Source organism: Beta vulgaris, chromosome 7, assembly GCF_026745355.1.
Source record: "Beta vulgaris subsp. vulgaris cultivar EL10 chromosome 7, EL10.2, whole genome shotgun sequence".
In the NCBI taxonomy this organism is placed as follows: Eukaryota; Viridiplantae; Streptophyta; class Magnoliopsida; order Caryophyllales; family Amaranthaceae; genus Beta; species Beta vulgaris.
Genome location: NC_079208.1, coordinates 52,820,057 through 52,835,674, shown reverse-complemented (window position 1 = coordinate 52,835,674; position 15,618 = coordinate 52,820,057). Strand labels below are relative to the sequence as shown.

The following is a 15,618-nucleotide window of genomic DNA, read 5'->3' as shown; positions in this document are numbered from 1 at the left end:
TTCTTATTTCTAATAATCCCAGTTGTTGCTGTTTGCAAATATAATAATAATACACCTTCTTTATGATTTATACAATCTGTCGTTTACTAATTTTTTTTTACCAAGACTGCACTCATACTCGACCAAACCATAGGTCATAGAATCTAAAAATTAGACTAGTACCCTTATAATAAGGTGGAGGCCAAAACCCATTTGGGATATATAAGTACAATTACTTGGGCCTGTTCTCCCCAGCTTATTTTCAGTTCAGTTCAGTTCAGCTCCAATCAGTTCGGTTCAGTTTAGTTCAGCTCCAATCAGTTCAGTTCAGTTCAGCTCCAATCAGTTCAGTTTAGTTCAGCTCCAATCAGTTCAGTTCAGTTTAGCTCCATTCTTTTATGACCATTTTATTAAATATTATTATTATGTTGGTATAATTAATTTTACTAATTACTCTTATTATTGTTATTATTATTATTATTATTATTATTATTATTATTATTATTATTATTATTATTATTATTATTATTATTATTATATATCATTACTATTAAGTATTATTATTATTATTATTATTACTATTATTATTATTATTATTATTATTATATATCATTACTATTAAGTATTATTATTATTGTTGTTTCTATATATTATTTTGTTTATTATAGCTTTAATCATTATTATTACGTACTATTATTATTAGGAGGAACATGGTTTAGGTCAAATCACAAATAAACCCACTTTTTTTAGCCCATAAACCAATCAAATCGCGTCAAGACGGTTTATGATGTAATTTTCGCAGTCCAACCCAATCATTATTTTTATTACTAAATATTTTTATATTATTAAATCTAATTATTAAAATAGTAATATTAATTTACTTCTTAGATATTATTGTTATATATATCATCATCAAGTATTAATATATTAATACAAATAATATAAAATAATAATTATTAATTATCATTAATTATTATTATTATTAATTTATGATTATTAATATTATTTATTTATAACTATCATTTAAAAATATCCAAAATACTATTATTATTATTAATCATTATTATTACTTATCATTATAATTATTATTTAATATTCATATTATTATTGTTTAAAATATTATTTATATATTTATTACATTCAATTTTTCATTCAATTTAATTTAATTCAATTGAATTCAATTCAGTTCAGTTCAGTTCAATTCAGTTCAGCTCCAATAAGTTCAGTTCAGTTCAGTTCAGCTCCAATAAGTTCAGTTCAGTTCAGCTATTTTACGCCGAAGAGAAACATGTCCTTAGTGCTTGTTTAGTTAGCATATTAGAAAAACTAGAATTTTTTGCACGCGATGCGTGCTTGAATTTTTTTCGAAACAGAAACTCGATTTTCTTCGGCATAAGAGTCAAAATTTGAACATTAGACATACAAAGTATAATTGTTTTTAGTTGCAAAATTTGATTGGTTTAGTTTCTGTCACTTAAGTCTCTCATCGTTCTTTTTGTTTTTTTACTTTTCAAAGTTAAATTTTATGAACAAAATAGAAATTTTATTGAATTTATTTATGATTTCTAATATTATAATTTTTTAGTTGATTATTGAATTAAATACATTAATACTTCATAAATTGTAAAGAAAGTGGACACTTTGATTTCAAGTCAATTTTTTCATAGGTTGTAGTTTGTAAGTGAATTTTTAAGTTCTTATAAAATTTCCTCCTTTTGGTGATTTGCATAACGTAAATTATGCAATTTTATGATTTTTAGTTGACTTGTGAGTGACTTGTGATTGGTTATAAATATTCTAGGAAATTGAACAATTTGAAGTTGTTTGTTGACAAATACATATGAAATTGAACCTTTTCTTCTATCCAAAATTCCAAATCAGAAAAAAGTTCCTTAATTATGTCATTCTATAAATAAGTATAACGTAATTAATTCCCATAATCAAGTCAACCAAAGAAACTTGTACTTAGAAAGCAAACAACACAATTAAGAAATGAGGAATTAAGACTTTCCATATCTAACCAAACCATCACTTGGGGTATATGTATGTTCTTTTCATCTTACTTATTTTTTACGTTATTAATTCCTCTCTCTCATATTAATTGATACATTTTTTTTTTGAAAAATTGAATTTTAATAATCCAACTTTTAAGCGGTATATTTTTTTTTGAAAGTAATATTAATTCATTGATTCATAGTCATATGCATACGACATCTATAATAAAAGTCAAAACTAAACAAATATATACATATCAAATGAAACAAATACAATTCTAATATGATAAAACCACGATCGTTGAGTAGATCTAACACTTCTGAAAACCCATGTCTTTCACATCGCTGTCTGATGCAGCCTTCTGCAAGGGGGTCTATCGATCTTTTGTAGTTTTGAAGTAGAACCGGATTCAGTTCAAATTATTGTAAACGAAGTCTTGACATCTGTTGCAACTCCGCACAAATTTCGATCAACAAATCAACATCTTGAAATACACAAAAACCCAAAAACAAATTCTCTAAACTCTCACATGGAGAGAGATAAAATCCAATATATGGGTAGACATAACCCAATATATGGATAGAAAAACTCTCCATTAGAGAGAGACTAAGATTTATTGGCAACATAAACATAAAAAACTAGTAATAAAACAAGAAAAGGGGCTTACCACCGCCCAAAAGGGTGGTGGTAGCCCCTAGGTTGAAAACTAGGGTTTTGTGGGAGAGGAGGGAGAAGAGAAAAAAAAGGAGGACAGAGGAGGCGACCAAATTTTTGTTTTTATTTTATAGAAATTAGCAACATTTGTTATTAAGCGGTATTTTTAAAACAATCCTACTCATGAGTTATTTTTTAACAATCCAACCTTTTGGTGGTATCTTTATAATGGTCCCATGTGACTTGTGACCTAAGAGCATGTACAATGGCTTGGTTTTACTTAGCTTTGCTATTGGAGCAATTGACCCTTGGAGTTGGTTGGTCTTGATTTCCAAACTAGCAGCACCTCGGATGGAGTGGACGTCTCCAATGACTCTTCAATGGTAGCGCGCCACTCGGCATTTTTGTCTACAACACTCTTCCCTTTGATTTGCAACGTTCTAAATTTTGTAATGTTGATAAAAAAAATCAGTTTATTATTTTTTTAAACAAAATTACAATAACGCGTATAAAATATTTTTATCTATAAATTGAGTCCAAATTTCATATATTTTACCAAACTTCTTCCCAGCCTAATTTTCTAATTACTCTCTCCTACCTATATTACTTTTACTAAGCCAATATTATGGATTCAAATAATCCTAATTACTCCCAAACCACCCAAAAATTCACATCTCACTAAATTTTCATGTATGTATGTTTTTTAAATTATCTATTTTATGTAATGTGTTTCGTTTTTTAATTTATAATGTCAAGTTAACGTAATTTAATTTAACGTAAGCTAATTAGCTAATTTAATTTAACGCAGGCTAATTAGCTTGTAACGTAATTTAATTTATCGTAATTAATTTAACGTAATCTAATTAGCTTTTGTTAATTGAAATCATCTATTTCAAATAAAAATACAAGTAGAAGAAGAGAGAGAATATTGTGGGGTTTGGTAAAAGTAGGAGAGAGAAATAGAAAAATCAAGTAATACCAACCAAACCATTGTGAGAAAAAAAAAATGAGTTGGTGGGAGTTTTAGTGGGATGTGAGGTGTAAGAAGGAGGAAAGGAAATAGAAAGAAAAAAAAACTCAAAGACCAATTAAAACCAACCCACCCATTGTACATGCTCTAAAGTTCAGGTAACTTTTCCCCCCTCCTACCCATTTCTCTCTCCTCCCCTTCACCTCCTTATCAAGTTTGACCCCCCTTCCACCAGACCCTGCCTCAACCACCAGACCCAGCACTAGCTACCAGACCCGCCCCAGCCACCAGGCCCCACCCTCTCTCTCTTCGTCACCGCTTCTCTCTCTTCCTCTTTTTCTCCCTCTGCAAATCACATGTATTTGTCGTGGTGGATGCACGATCTCTCTCTTCGAGAGTTGGTTGTGTGTGGTGGTGGTCGTCGTCGTCAATAGTAGTGGTGTCGGGAAAGCTCGGGGAAAGGAGAGGGGGTAAAAAAGACGAAGAGAGAGAGAGGGGGAGGAAGGGGAGAGGGGGGAGGGTGGCGGGGTAGGCTAGCAGCGAAGGGTGGGGGATTGCAGGGGGTTCTTGTGGGGGTGGGAACTGGGTGATGGTTGGGTTGGGGGTAGATTTAGGGTTTGCAGCGAGCTGGGGGTTGGGTTGCAGAGCAAACTAAGGTGCGGGTGGGAGTGGGGGTGGGGCTGCAGCGGCTTGGGATGGGGGTGGGGGTGTAAGGGGGTTGGATAGGGCCGCATGGGGTTGGGGTAAGGGGGTGGGGTGAGAGTAGTGGTGGCTAGGTTGTTATAGTTGTGGAGGAAATGGTATGACCAACGAGAGTATGACATGTGTCACAATTGACGTGTTATACAGGTTCCAACAGGTCAAGAACCAATATGATAAGATACCACCCAAGTCCCAAAGGTTGGATCATTAAAAAATAACTCATAAGTGAAACTGTTTTAACAAGATCGCTTGAAGATTGAATTATTAAAATCTAATTTTCTATTTTTTTTAATTATTTTCGTCTACTCATATTACTTGATACACTTTTTTTATTTTTGTCTGACCCATATCAAAAATTTTAACTTTTTTTTATCTTTCTATGAGGGGTTCAAAACAATAACTTTTAGAAGAAAATATTTTTCTCCCATATACCACAAAAACTCAAAAAGTTAATGACACACGACCCACTCTCAACGATAAAAAAGCACCCCACTACCAGCAACCAACAATAAAGTAAGAAGTCAACAAAAACTCTTCGAACTCTACCCCAATCAAATTGCATAGATTAATATGAGACAAATAGAGTACAACTTATTAAAACTAACTTTTATTAGATTTGAAATATATTTTTCAATTTTTCACCATATACCCATGTAAATTTGTTTTTCATCATCTACTTTGCAATATATACCCCTGAATTTATTTAAAGTTCATTATGTTCCCTTAATGACTAACAAATGTCAGCTTTTTTAGTCACTAATTCCTAATACCGTTATTAAACTCTAAATGACCTCTATCTAACCCACGAATTAACCTTAATCAACTACCATTGCAATATATGCCCCTCAATTTAATTACTATTCACCATATGCTCTTAATGACTAACAAACATCAACCTTTTTAGCCACTAACTGCTAATACTGTTATTGAACCCTAATTGATCTCCATTTAACCCATGAACCTTAATCAACCACCATTAAAACACTGCCTATGACCTTTTTTTTAATCTCTTTTCCTCCATAATTCTCTTCCCTTTTATTTGGCATATATAGGTGGCATTTCAATAGTGGTTTATTAATTAGTTTTAAATAAATTTTATCTTTTGAATATTGTAATTAATATGGGATGTGGAGTGTAATATGGAAATTGCCAATAATGCACCTAATTGAACAAACTACACATCCTAGAACTATGGAAGTACACGAAATAAGTAGACCCAAATTGTAAGATGATACTTAAAAAATAGACAATTAATAAATTCAAGTAGGTCATCTATTCACCGAGTAGTACATTTATTCATTGAGTAAATTACTCACTAGGAATAGACAATTAAAAAATAATTAACTTTGTTGAATTGTACTCCACTAATTATTGCGAAGTAAATTAACATTAATTCATCTAGCCTCCCCTCTCTTTTTCTCTCTCTCAAACCCTAGCCTCTCCTACCCCTTCTTCATCAATTAGGGGCTGTCATGGATGTTTTCATCCATGGTAAGCCCCTTTTCCCCTTTTATTTCCAGTTTTGTTCAATAAATTAGTATCTCTTTATGAGATTTTCTCAAACCCTGCTATGAAGTTTTTAGTTTATGTTTTGGAAATCTCCTTCTCCCCTATGGGAGTTGTGAGTATGGTTCTTTTGTTTTTATGTATGATAAACTATTCTCATTCGTTGAAGTTCGAGACTCAACATGAAGGTATTGAAATCTCAGATGCGGTCAACCTGACTCGATCAAGAATGTTCTTCCCAAACTATATCAGAATGATAGACTTCCTCATCAATAGCTGCTTGATTCAGCAAATACAAGAGGGTTGTGCTGTATTGTTCGATCTGGTTCATTGTAGTTTCTTCGAAGACGAATTTGATTTAGTCTTGTTTAATTGTATCTTGTTTTACTTTAATACCTATTGTAGATGCAGTTTGATCTTCAATTAATAAAATTTCTCTTTCAAAAAAAAAAAATTATTGCGAAGTACTCCTCCATCCCAATTCAGTTGCTACATTTTGGCCGTAGGTACTATTCACGTCATAACCTTGACTATCTTTTACTCCATATAGGCATACATAAGAAAAAACATAGTCATGTTGGATCTTGTTTAATTTATCCCAATTTGTATTTTCTAAATATATAATTTTTATAATTTTTTCATATATGTAACTCAAGATATTGGTGTTTGAAATTGCATCTCGTAAACTGTGATAAAGCAAATGTAGCAACTAAATTGGGATAGAGGGAGTAATATGTATTTCTAGTAGATGGATTATCCACATGCTTATATTTTTTAACCTAAATCAATACTATAAATCAATTATTTCCAATTCATTTTAAATCGATTCAGTTTAAAAGATAAAAGTCCAATAAAGTTATTTTTCCTAATTTAGCAAATCAAATTCGTCACTCAAAAGATTCACTCATTCAAATCCCGTTCCATTCTTTATTTATTGCATCATGAATTCATGATCATCCATCTTCTGAATCTCATCAATTCCATTTATATGGGAGAAAAACCCATCTACCCACCAAAACATAGCCAATCAACAATGGCTGTTTTCTCTCTTCCTCCTTTCTCTCTCATCTTCCTTCTCTCTCTTTCTCTCTCCTTACCCTTAACCCAATCAAAATCCACTTACATAGTCCACGTGTCGAAATCCCACAAGCCCACAACCTTGTCTTCCCCTAAATCATGGTATTCCTCCATTCTCCACTCTCTCTCCACTACAACCACCCCTCCTAACCTTCTCTACTCCTACTCTCACTCTTCAACGGGCTTCGCGGCCCACCTTTCCCAGGCCCAAGCAGCCCAACTCCGCCGCCACCCAGCTGTCCTCTCTGTTATCCCTGACAGGGCCCACCAGATCCACACAACCCATACTCCTAACTTCTTGGGCCTCCATGATGGGTCGGGCCTCTGGCCCAATTCTCATTACGCCTCTGACGTCATCGTTGGTGTTCTTGATACTGGTATCTGGCCTGAGCTCCTTAGCTTCTCCGATGATGGGTATGATCACGTGCCTCCCACGTGGAAAGGGTCTTGCGAGGTGGGCCCTGATTTTCCCGCCGGTTCTTGTAATCGGAAAATCGTCGGTGCTCGTGCTTTCTATAAAGGGTAACTTCTTCCATTTTGGTTTTGCTTTGTTGAAATTTTTAATTTTATTGTGAATTTGTGATAAAGCGTTGACATTTTCCCTTATAATTTTAAGTTACAAATGATAATGACTTGAGTAGAAAAATTATGAAAAATTCGTAGTTGCAATTAAGTAGGAAGTATTGATGCTCGAATAAATGAATATGTTTTGATAAATGTAATGTTATATGATACAAAATACAAATGTTATAATTCCTCCGTTTTCTAATACTTGCATATGATAGTTGGGCACACTGTTTAAGAAAAGATGGTTAACGGATAATTTAGTTTTTATAATTTTGATTTTGATAACACAATTTTGGAACTGAATAAGCCCAGTTTTTAATTAGATGAGTACGAAAAGTTTAGTATGAGATTGAGAATTGATAAGAAAATGGGTTACTGATGGAGTGATGGGTAGGTATGAGGCAGCCAAAGGGCCAATGAACGAAACCAAGGAGTCTAAATCACCACGAGACACCGAGGGACACGGCACACACACAGCATCAACAGCTGCGGGATCAGTGGTGCCTGATGCTGGATTGTTTGATTATGCTCGAGGAGAGGCTCGAGGGATGGCCACCAAGGCTCGCATTGCGGCCTATAAGATTTGCTGGAGCACAGGGTGCTATGATTCTGATATCCTGGCAGCTATGGACCAGGCTATAGAGGACGGGGTCCATGTGATATCCCTCTCTGTTGGATCTTCTGGGTTGGCTCCGCAGTTTGACAAGGATGGCATTGCTATTGGTGCGTTACATGCTGTCCAAAGTGGTGTTTTGGTGTCTTGCTCAGCTGGGAACTCTGGGCCTGATGCCTTTACTGCAACGAATATTGCACCGTGGATTTTGACCGTTGGAGCATCGACTATTGACAGGGAGTTCCCTGCGGATGTGGTGTTGGGAGATGGGAGGACTTTCAAGGGGGTGTCTTTGTATTATGGGGATGGTTTGAATGACAGTGTTTATCTGGAGTTGGTTAGAGGTGCTGATTGCGGCAGTAGACTTTGCAAAGCAGGTACTTATAGTCCCTTTTGTCCGATCTTGTTCTGTTGTTGGGTTATGTTGTCTGTATGCTCTATCCTGTTTATATGGCTCTAGAAGAAGTGCAAAATAACAGTTGTGAGTACCTATCTAACTTTTTTTCATGAATTCTTAACCAAGATAGATATAAGGGTTCTTGGCTAGCTAATAGTCCTTGGTTATTTGGAGCACAGTTCTTGAATGGTTTTTGTTAGATTGAGATGAAGCAGACGGAACATTAGTATACAAAATGATGCTACACGCGGATTATTCATATATTCTTTCCTAATGTATGGAGAACTGTCATGCCAAGCCTAATGTATTCAAGATCAATAAAGATCTAATATGATGACAGTGTCATGTTAATATGTATACTTTTATAGCTAAATCATGTTTGGCTGTTGAATTTTTTAGGCCTTAAAACTAAGTAGTGTGGGGTGTTACAGGTGACCTTGATACATCAAAAGCAGCAGGGAAAATGGTGATATGTGACAGAGGAGATACTGCTCGAGTTGCCAAGGGTGATGCAGTTAAACAAGCTGGAGGTGTGGGAATGATTCTGGCTAACACAGCTGAAAGTGGTGAAGAACTAATAGCTGATTCACATTTAATTCCTGCAACTATGGTGGGTCAAATTGCCGGTGACCAAATCAGGGATTATGTGTCTGCCGTCCCTAACCCAACAGCCACAATCAGGTTCAAAGGTACTGTGATAGGTCCCTCACCATCTGCACCAAGGGTAGCAGCGTTCTCTAGCCGAGGACCAAACCATCTCACACCCGAAATCCTCAAGCCCGATGTCATAGCTCCTGGGGTTAACATCTTGGCTGGCTGGACTGGTTCTGCAGCACCCACAGACCTGGAAATTGACCCAAGAAGAGTCCAGTTCAATATCATCTCTGGCACCTCCATGTCCTGCCCACACGTCAGTGGGCTGGCTGCTTTGCTCAGAAATGCATACCCAAGTTGGAGTCCTGCAGCTGTGAAGTCTGCCCTTATGACCACAGCTTACTACCTTGACAACTCCGGGAAAAACATCACAGATCTAGCCACAGGGAAGCAATCCTCTCCTTTTGTTCATGGATCAGGTCATGTTGACCCAAACAAGGCTCTTAACCCTGGGTTAGTCTATGACATCAATGCTAATGACTATATTTCCCTTCTATGTGCCATGGGATACAATTCAACCAGGATTGCTATTTTTCTCAAGGAGCCTACAACCATTGATTGTGCTGCAAAGAATCTATCTACCGCTGGTAATCTGAATTACCCTTCGTTCTCAGTTGTGTTTGAATCTGGCAAAAATGTAGTGAAATACACAAGGGTGGTGAAGAATGTTGGAAGCTCAGCTGATGCTGTTTACGAAGTTAGTGTAAACGCACCACTAAATGTAGATGTCAGTGTTTCTCCGAGGAAGCTAGAGTTCAGTGCTGATAAACAAACACTATCCTATGAGATAAGCTTCACTAGCATTAGTGAAACTTATCTAACTGGTAAAGTTAAACCAATCTTGGGAACATCGAGCTTTGGGTCGATTGAGTGGAGTGATGGAAGTCATCGAGTGAGGAGTCCCATTGCAGTGAGATGGGTTGAGGGAACTCAGCAACATTTCATTGCTTCGATTTGAGTTTGGCTCTCAACAATGCTGTATATGGTGATCAGAGGCTTCTTCTTTGAAGTATTGAAGCCTTGATTTATAAAGTATTGAGCCTGCAACTCTCTATTTCTGAATTGTTGTATGTCAACATTGTTATTCCACTGTACATTATTAGTTGATGTACTCTCTTACTTTGATGATGGATCTCTCGGATAATACAAAACTAAGTTCAGTTTATGTACATTTGATTTGGAAATACTCCTAGTAATTGCAAGACGATTGTATTGGATCTAGTCCACGAAATGCAAGTGTAAGCCCACTTCCCACCACAGGCTTGAGGGTCCATTTCGCTTGGATTGTCTCAGGCTCCCCATTCATATTCGCATAACGTTTTTGGGCCACTTTCCAAAAACGTTTAATCTTTTGAAATGTTTTTATAGGCCGAAGCCAAACATAAACATAATGTAAGTGAGGTTAACACATTGGGTCTGATGTAAGGACCTTGACTCCAATAGTATGGTTTTTATTTCCGACATGAAAGATTAATGTTCAAATCTTGGTGGAAGCAAAATTTCAATAATGTTGGGGCTCTGGATGAGTGGCCTTGTGCGAGGGCAGCCCATAGAACATTTATCTTACTACAGATTTTCGAAAGGGGGCCCATAAATGATACATACAATGCAACCTTTTAGCCATTCGGAACGAATAAGCTAAATTTTTAATTATTCCTAAATAATGCAACTTTTAACCAAAAAATCTTTAAATGGGTAAAAATCGAATGCAACTTATTCAATAGGTAAAAGGGAACACATGTTAACTATTAACTCGTTCTTAAATTAATATTCAAAATTACCAAAAAAAAAATCCCTCCTCCTTAGCAGTGGCTGCCACGATGCTCTCTCCTCTTCCCACCTCACCTCCTCCACAACCCTCACCTAGGGGTGTGCAAATGGTAGGATAGAACCGAAAGTGGGATCACACCACACCGAGGATTCCGATCCAGTCTCCGAAAATCGAAATTTCGGGTTTTCAGTCCGACGCGGTGAAACAAAATTTCTGTTTTTTTTAGTAAAATAGTTTTCAAAAGTTATAAAGTTTGAAAGGTAAAAATCTAATATTTATTAACTTTAAAATAATTGTTGTTAAAATTATAAATTTTAATTAGTGTACTCCCTCAATTCCATAATACTCTTGATACTTATCAAGCACGTAGTATTAGATGATAAGTTGTTGTTTGGTTATCCATTGTTATGTTAGGAGTTAATAGTTAGTAAAAATAGTATTATTTTATTTTAAGGAGAAAGAATGTGGGCCATGGTTAGAGTTGGTAGGTAATAAGAGTGATATTATTTTATTTGAAGGAGAGAGAGTGAGTGGACCAATAATTAAAATGTATAATGATTAAAATAATAGTGGGTCATATCCCAAGATAGAAGTGTAAAGAGTATTCTAGGACAACTAAAAAAGGAAAGTGTAAAGACTATTCAAGGACGGAGGGAGTATCTATTTTATGAAAACTAAAAACTGCAACATAAAATGAGTGAAAAGTCTCTGAAAATGAGCAAAACGATAAAATGAGCAAAAAAGTTCTTAAAATGAGCAAAAATTTTAAAATGAGCAAAAAAAATTAAATGAGCAAAAATTTGTAAAATCAGCAAAAGTTTCTTAAAATCGGCGAAAACATAAAATGAGCAAAAAAATAAGATGAAAAAAGTTTGTAAAATGAGCAAAAACTTCGTAAAATGAGCGAAAATTTGCTAAAATGAGTAAAAGTTTCTTAAAATGAGCAAAAACATAAAATAAGCAAAAAAAAAAAAAAAAAATGAGCAAAAATGTGGGTTTTCAGTTTTCACCTTAAAGCTAGTTTTCAGTGGACCCTACCTCTTTATATATGTATACTAGAATTTTTTGCACGCGATGCGTGCTTGAATTGTTTTCGACACAGAAACTCGATTTTCTTCGGTATAAGAGTCAAAATTTGAACATTAGACATACAAAGTATAATTGTTTTTAGTTGTAAAATTTAATTGGTTTAGTTTCTGTCACTTAAGTCTCTCACCATTCTTTTTGTTTTTTTTTTTTTTTTTACTTTTCAAAGTTAAATTCTATGAGCAAAATAGAAATTTTATTGAATTTATTTATGATTTCTAATATTATAATTTTTTAGTTGATTTTTGAATTAAGTACAATACTTCATAATTGTATAGAAAGTGGACACTTTGATTTCAAGACAATTTTTTCATAGGTTGTAGTTTGTAAGTGAATTTTAAGTTTTTATAAAGTTTCCTCATTTTAGTGATTTGCATAACGTAAATTCTACAATTTTATGATTTTAGTTGACTTGTGAGTGGTTGCTATAATTATATTTTTGGTATTTTTGTTTGAAGCCCCCCTTTGAGTTGTAAGTAAATTTGTAATTTAGAATGGGAAGGGGGGCAAAATAGGCATTTCAAAAGAGGACATCATTGCTCCCCCCTTCCCTTAATAATATATATAATATATATATATATATATATATATATATAGAAGTGAGTTTATATGAGAATGCATACTTATATGAGAAATGAGAATGAATTTTACACGCTATAACTATTATGAATAAGTGATGTAACTCTAATGAAAAAGTGATGTGACTCCAAAAACAAAATATTTGAAAAAAAAAATTTCAAATTTTTTTTTTTTTTGAATTCAAATTTTTTTTAGAGGGATATAAGTCTAATGAATAAGTGTTGTAACTCTAAACCGATCGTGTGGTTGAGATTCATTATTCTCATTTCTCATGTAAGGAATATTCTCATGTGATCTTGTCTTTCTCTCTCTCTATATATATATATACTAGTTGCATATGCAAGCGATGCGTGCATCGACAATAATCTTATGTAGTTATATACAAATTAACATCTTTTTATCTAAAATTATTTTGATAGTGATGTGAATTATTGAGGTTCTTTTGTAGATGTTATTATCTTTATAAATTAAAAGTAAATGATTTTTAACCTAGTTCAATACCGTCACTGTAAAATTTGGTCGATGATTTAATAATTTTCTTTTCAACTACTTTAGTATAGTTCTTTAACCATTATAGATGTTAATAAACAATATTGTTTGAGCTTTGTAAATATGAAATATTATGTTATCACGATATGCTGCTAACTTTTTTTGGTTGAAGATTCTAATTGATTTCGTGAATTGATTGTGTCAATCTAGTATTAATGGTATTGCATATTCCATTTTGACCTATTCATATGACAAGTTTAATTGATTCTCATTTTTCAATTTTTTATAAAAAGGAAAATAATATTATTTTTAAATTATTAAAGGGTATTTAGTCACTTAAAAGAGGACACCACACCTCCTCCCTTGGCTTATATATATATATATATATATATATATATATATATATATATAATATTATATATATATATATATATATATATATATATATATATATATATAATCCTTCCTAATTTATTTTTCCAATTGTGCTTTGAAATACTCGTACAAAATCAACATTCTTTTATTGCCATATGTAGCAAAAGATAGTGGTAATTAATTAAATAATAGTCATAAGATCGTTAGCAAAATAAAAGTTATTAGGTAATTATCAACCAAAAAAAATATTAAATCAATGTCGATACAAATGTTGAGGGGGCAACCTAAATACTAATTGTTTTCCTTCCATTTTTTACTTTTCTCGTGACATTTTGGTAACATATAGTGTATTCCTTTCCAGGCAGTACTAAATTGAAACAAGAACAATTACGTAAACAAAATCTTCAAAGGTTTCTTTTTTAACGACAGCATGATGCATAAAGCGTCTGAATTACTTTGACAAAATCTTGAAAAATGTCCTCTTTAATTTTTATTGGAGAATTGTATGTTTGGGCTTGAATAAGCCAAGAAAACATGATGTATAAAGTGTAGAGATCGATTTGGCAAAGCAAAATATAAAATGCAAGCCAATGAGCCATCATATAATGTGATGCTTTAAAGATGAGGAATGCAATCAATGATTTTCATTTTAATTATTAACAGATAAGATAGAGTTGGACACGTGAGGTTGCACAAGTAGCTAAAAAGAATATGAAATGATCCATTCCTTTAATTCAAAGTTTCTTTAAATTGATTTCAAATTAATATGATAAGAAAAGGTCTTTCTTTTGACATATTCTGTATCAGTCACTAGTTCTATAAAATGCAAGTTGGCATGTGCTATAATAGGTTGAGATCTCTGATTATTGAGTTGGTTGGAGATGGGAGTAGCTAGTGGCACGTAGAAGTGAAGAGTGTTGAAGCACAAGTCGCATGGTTGTGCGAGTTCACTGTTCAGGCACACCAATACACCATCTGGTGGCGACAAGCCCATGTATATTATACGCTCTATGTGTCGGGGAGATGTCCCTACCTTGAGCGTGTTTGGATCTTTTAGAGTTCTAAAATAATTATACAAGATAAAGTTTGAGCAATATCAACCATTGAATAGAAAATCAATGGCTGATATATTATCTGTTAAGGATAAGTGTTGACAGAGTCCAAACTCTATCTTATAGTTTGTTATATATAGTCTACTCCTGTACATAGCTTTGTATTTCTATCATATTGTTATACTTAGCTTTATCTTTTCTATAGTATAGCTACTGTTGTTTATTGTTAGGCGTAATTATCTTTTTGTAACTACTTGCATATAACTTCAGCAACCTTGTACTATAAATATTATCTAATGATAAACCTAGAACCCCGGGCTGTCTTGAAAATTTTGGGACCCCGGTTCTAACATAAAAATTGGGCCCTAATTTATAGAAAATAAAGATGGAATGTTATAGTTCTAAAGATGGAAAGTTGAAATCTAAAGATAAAACATTGACAATTTTATTAAGGGTGGGAAACAAGGGTGATTTCTTCAAATATGAAGTAAAATTTTTAAAATAATATATTTTGGGGCCTTCATAATTTTAGGGGACCTGTGCTGTTGGGCTCCTTGCACACCCTCATCTACCCCTCTGCCTAGAACTCATTCTTCCTTTATCATTTACATGGTATCAAGCCACTGATCCTCTACCTAATTTTTTAAATCCTTTCCCTAAGCTCCACCATGACCACCGAATCGCATTCTTTAGTCAACTCCTATGAGCCGTTCAAACCCCTAACCATCGTGGATGTTGCTTCAATTCAAAAGCTTACGCCCTCCAACTACATCATCTGGAAAGCTCAACTTGAAGCGCTACTTATTGACTATGACCTCCATCAATTTATTGATGCCCCCTCCCTACGAAAATAACCAATTCCTCTAATGAATCCATCCTTAAGCCTGCCCATGTCACCTGGATTCACCAAGACAAACTACTTTTTGGTGCTCTTATTAGCACCCTCTCCCCTACTTTGGGACCCCTCATGTCCCGCGCTCATTGCTCAAAAGAAGCTATGATATCCTTATCCATACCTATGCCAAGCCTTCTCGTGGCTACATCAAGCAACTCAAATCTCAAATGAAAAATATTAGGAAAGGCTCTTCCATTATTGATAAGTACATGAACAAATTTTGTCGCATTGTCGATGAATTAGCTGTCCTTGGAGCC

General features: G+C 34.1%; 1 protein-coding gene across 1 annotated transcript; it reads left to right on the top strand.

Moving 5' to 3' along the window:
• Positions 1–6,766: 6,766 nt before the first annotated feature.
• On the top strand, positions 6,767–10,283 carry LOC104899737 (subtilisin-like protease SBT1.4). The gene is made up of 3 exons (XM_010686993.4): positions 6,767–7,405; positions 7,845–8,440; positions 8,892–10,283. The coding sequence occupies exons 1-3, from the start codon at positions 6,795–6,797 to the stop codon at positions 10,070–10,072; spliced, it is 2,388 nt and encodes a 795-aa protein (XP_010685295.2). The 5' UTR covers positions 6,767–6,794; the 3' UTR covers positions 10,073–10,283.
• The last annotated feature ends 5,335 nt before the right edge of the window (positions 10,284–15,618 follow it).

Excerpts from the sequence above, each read along its gene's own strand:
- LOC104899737 (XM_010686993.4), top strand. The coding sequence starts at position 6,795 with ATGGGAGAAAAACCCATCTACCCACCAAAACATAGCCAATCAACAATG. Across the intron at positions 7,406-7,844 it reads GCTCGTGCTTTCTATAAAGG|GTATGAGGCAGCCAAAGGGC; the intron begins GTAACTTCTTCC and ends AGTGATGGGTAG. Across the intron at positions 8,441-8,891 it reads CAGTAGACTTTGCAAAGCAG|GTGACCTTGATACATCAAAA; the intron begins GTACTTATAGTC and ends GGGGTGTTACAG.